This window comes from Tribolium castaneum, chromosome 8 (assembly GCF_031307605.1).
Source record: "Tribolium castaneum strain GA2 chromosome 8, icTriCast1.1, whole genome shotgun sequence".
Taxonomy (NCBI): domain Eukaryota; kingdom Metazoa; phylum Arthropoda; class Insecta; order Coleoptera; family Tenebrionidae; genus Tribolium; species Tribolium castaneum.
In genome coordinates, this window is record NC_087401.1 from 16377018 (window position 1) to 16380096 (window position 3079).

The window sequence follows — 3079 nt, forward strand, 5'->3', positions numbered from 1 at the left end:
GAAGATTATTTGGTTTTAATAAATTTTGACGAGGTTAAATTTTTGCCGATATCTTCCGAACGGTTAGTCGTAGCGACTTGATTCTTGCAGATTTGGATTCCGCCGGTCATTCTACGTTAGAAACACTTAATTCTAAGGACATAAGCCTGAATAAAAGGAAAATAATAAAGATTATTTGGTTTTAATAAATTTTGACGAGGTTAAATTTTTGCCGATATCTTCCGAACGGTTAGTCGTAGCGACTTGATTCTTGCAAATTTGGATTCCGCCGGTCATTCTACGTTAGAAACACTTAATTCTAAGGACATAAGCCTGAATAAAAGGAAAATAATGAAGATTATTTGGTTTTAATAAATTTTGACGAGGTTAAATTTTTGCCGATATCTTCCGAACGGTTAGTCGTAGCGACTTGATTCTTGCAAATTTGGATTCCGCCGGTCATTCTACGTTAGAAACACTTAATTCTAAGGACATAAGCCTGAATAGAAGGAAAATAATGAAGACTATTTGGTTTCGATAAATTTTGACGAAGCTAAATTTTTGCCGATATTTTCCGAACGGTTAGTCATAGCGACTTGATTCTTGCAGATTTGGATTCCGCCGGTCATTCTGTGCTAGAAACACTTAATCATAAGGAAATAAGTCCGAAAAATTGATAGTCAATGATGAAAATTTAGTTGAATCAATTTGTAAAGTTTTCTCTATTTTTGCCGATATCTTCTGAACGGTTAGTCGTAGCGACTTGATTCTTGCAGATTTGGATTCCGCCGGTCATTCTACGTTAGAAACTCTTAATCATAAGAAAATAACTCGAAAAAATTGATAGTCAATAATGAAAGTTTAGTTGAGAACGATTTTTGAGCTAATCTGATTTTTGCCCAGAAAAGGTGAGTTTTTGGTCATTTTCGACCAATTTTTTTAATTTTTTCGTTCTAGTTTAACAAAAACAGGAACTTCTTAGATCATTATTTGATGAGCTCAATGAGCTATTTTAGTATTAATTACCCTTGCACTTTTGCCGCGGCCTAGAAGAAACTAGTTCATTCCAGATACGAACAAGTCATTTGTAATTTTTATTATTAAGGTTGAAAAGTCACCGAATTTTTTAACTTGAAATAAATAAGACGTTGATAAAACAAAGAGACTGAACCAATTTAACGACGTTTCCTGTTGTTGTGAAAATAATCTGCATAATCTTTTATTTGAAAAATTGTTTATTTCAAAATTCTCACATTATTGTTATCATTTTCAATTAAATTCTGATTTCTGTATCAATTATATCATCGATTGTGTGTAAATTTCAAGCGCAAACAACATAATTGCTACTTGTTGTTATTTATTATCTCCACTCAATACATCATCTCTTATCACAATAATAAACGCATACGTAATTTTTTCAAATTTTATTGCCACAAACCAATATTTTGCAACCTTATCTACAGTGCAAGTATTTATATTTTTGCTTATCACAGTCCAAACACAATTTTTCTTCAGCTGCCCCTCAAATCCAATTCCTTTTAGCAAACTCCTCCACAACAAACGCAAACTTCCTCTTATGCTCCTCGCTCCCAGCGCCTGCTATGATATTATCAACGGAAAACTCCTTAATCTCCTTAATCAAGGTTTTATCGGTGAAAACAACGAAAAGCATAAAAGCCACGTGCCCAAACTGCGAATTCCTCGCCTCAAAATCCAACTCCTTGCCAAACTCCTCAAAACCAAACCGCCCAACATCACAGCCAACTTTCTTGAGAGTGGAGATGAAACAATCGTGGTAAAACTTAAGGAGGTGTTCCAACTGTTCCAAACCCTCAATCCCTACACTTGAAAAAAGGAAGAAAATGACGTCACGAGCCGGCGATCCGTAACCGCACACTTGATAATCAACGAGTTTGCAATCCACAGCCTCCCCTGACTCGAATTTCACCAAACTGTTGCTAGCCCAGCAATCGTTGTGGGCTATGGTGGCGAACGGTTCCCGCGGGACTTCCGGGATAAGTTCCCGGTCGAACCCGTCAAGGATTCGCTGCGTCAAGTGGGCGATTTCGGGAATTTCGGCCGCCATTTTGGCAATGGCGGCGCGATACTTGTCGTGCATTTCGCGCTTTGGTAACCATGGTGATAGAAATGGGCGCACTTCCGAAGCGAAGACTTCCGGTTGTTGCAGTTTTAAGCCAATGGGGACGGCGTGCAGTGTTGCCAAGTTTCGCAAAATTAGGCGAGTCACGGAAATGTCGAGTCCAGCACATCGGTCCAGTCCGACATAGTTTGCGATTTTCAAATTGTCCAATAGGAGGACGGCGTCGGGGTCCACGTGGTCACTTCCGGTGAGGTTAAGCCGACTTCCGAAATATTTCGGGAAGAAGTTGACGACTTCCGGTCCAAATTTTTTTTGAAAGTTGCGTAAGGCGGGCACGATTTTTCGGTAGAATTCGATTTCGTTGCGGAAAGTGACCGAAGTGTTGAAGATTTCCTGGATGTCGGGGTTCGGCGGCACCATTTTGGCGACAAGATGGAGGGTTTCACTTCCGCCGGAAGTTGTGGTCAGGGTTACGTCCACCTTTAGCATTAAACTTCCGTAGTTTTCACCCGGAGCTGTGAGACGCGCGATTTTACATTCCTTGAGTTTTTTTGACGGTGGAAGTGATAGTAAGGAGGAGAAGTTTTTGATCGTGATTGTTTCAGTCATGTTTGATGTGAAACTGACGCGAAATCGCACGAGGACTGACCTTGCGCTTTTATGTTTAATCTTTTCATTTGCTCGTCGCGGAAGTGATAAATTTATTGCGTAATTATGGCTTTATTGCAATTAAATTCACTGCGGTGTAGAGTGCTGTGGCGGAGTTTGAGGGGAATGGGCGCAAGATGGCGCACCGAACGTTGCGTAAATGTGCTTAAAGTGACTGTCCCTGAACGAATAAATTTTTATTTTTTTTTATTTTTTCAATTATGGCAAAACTATTCGAAAAAGTGGAACTGTTTTGATCCTCACCTATGCAAAATGATCTGGGGAATCGATTGGCATCGAGAAAATTGCCAAATTCCCAATAGTTTTTTAGTTATGAATTTTTTAAAATTT

At 39.2% G+C, this 3079-nt stretch overlaps 1 protein-coding gene across 1 annotated transcript; it reads right to left on the reverse strand.

Moving 5' to 3' along the window:
* Nucleotides 1-1388: 1388 nt before the first annotated feature.
* Nucleotides 1389-2753, reverse strand: LOC655281 (uncharacterized). The gene has a single exon (XM_961810.5). It carries the CDS (start codon nucleotides 2687-2689, stop codon nucleotides 1502-1504), a length of 1188 nt encoding a protein of 395 aa, XP_966903.1. The 5' UTR covers nucleotides 2690-2753; the 3' UTR covers nucleotides 1389-1501.
* Nucleotides 2754-3079: the final 326 nt, after the last annotated feature.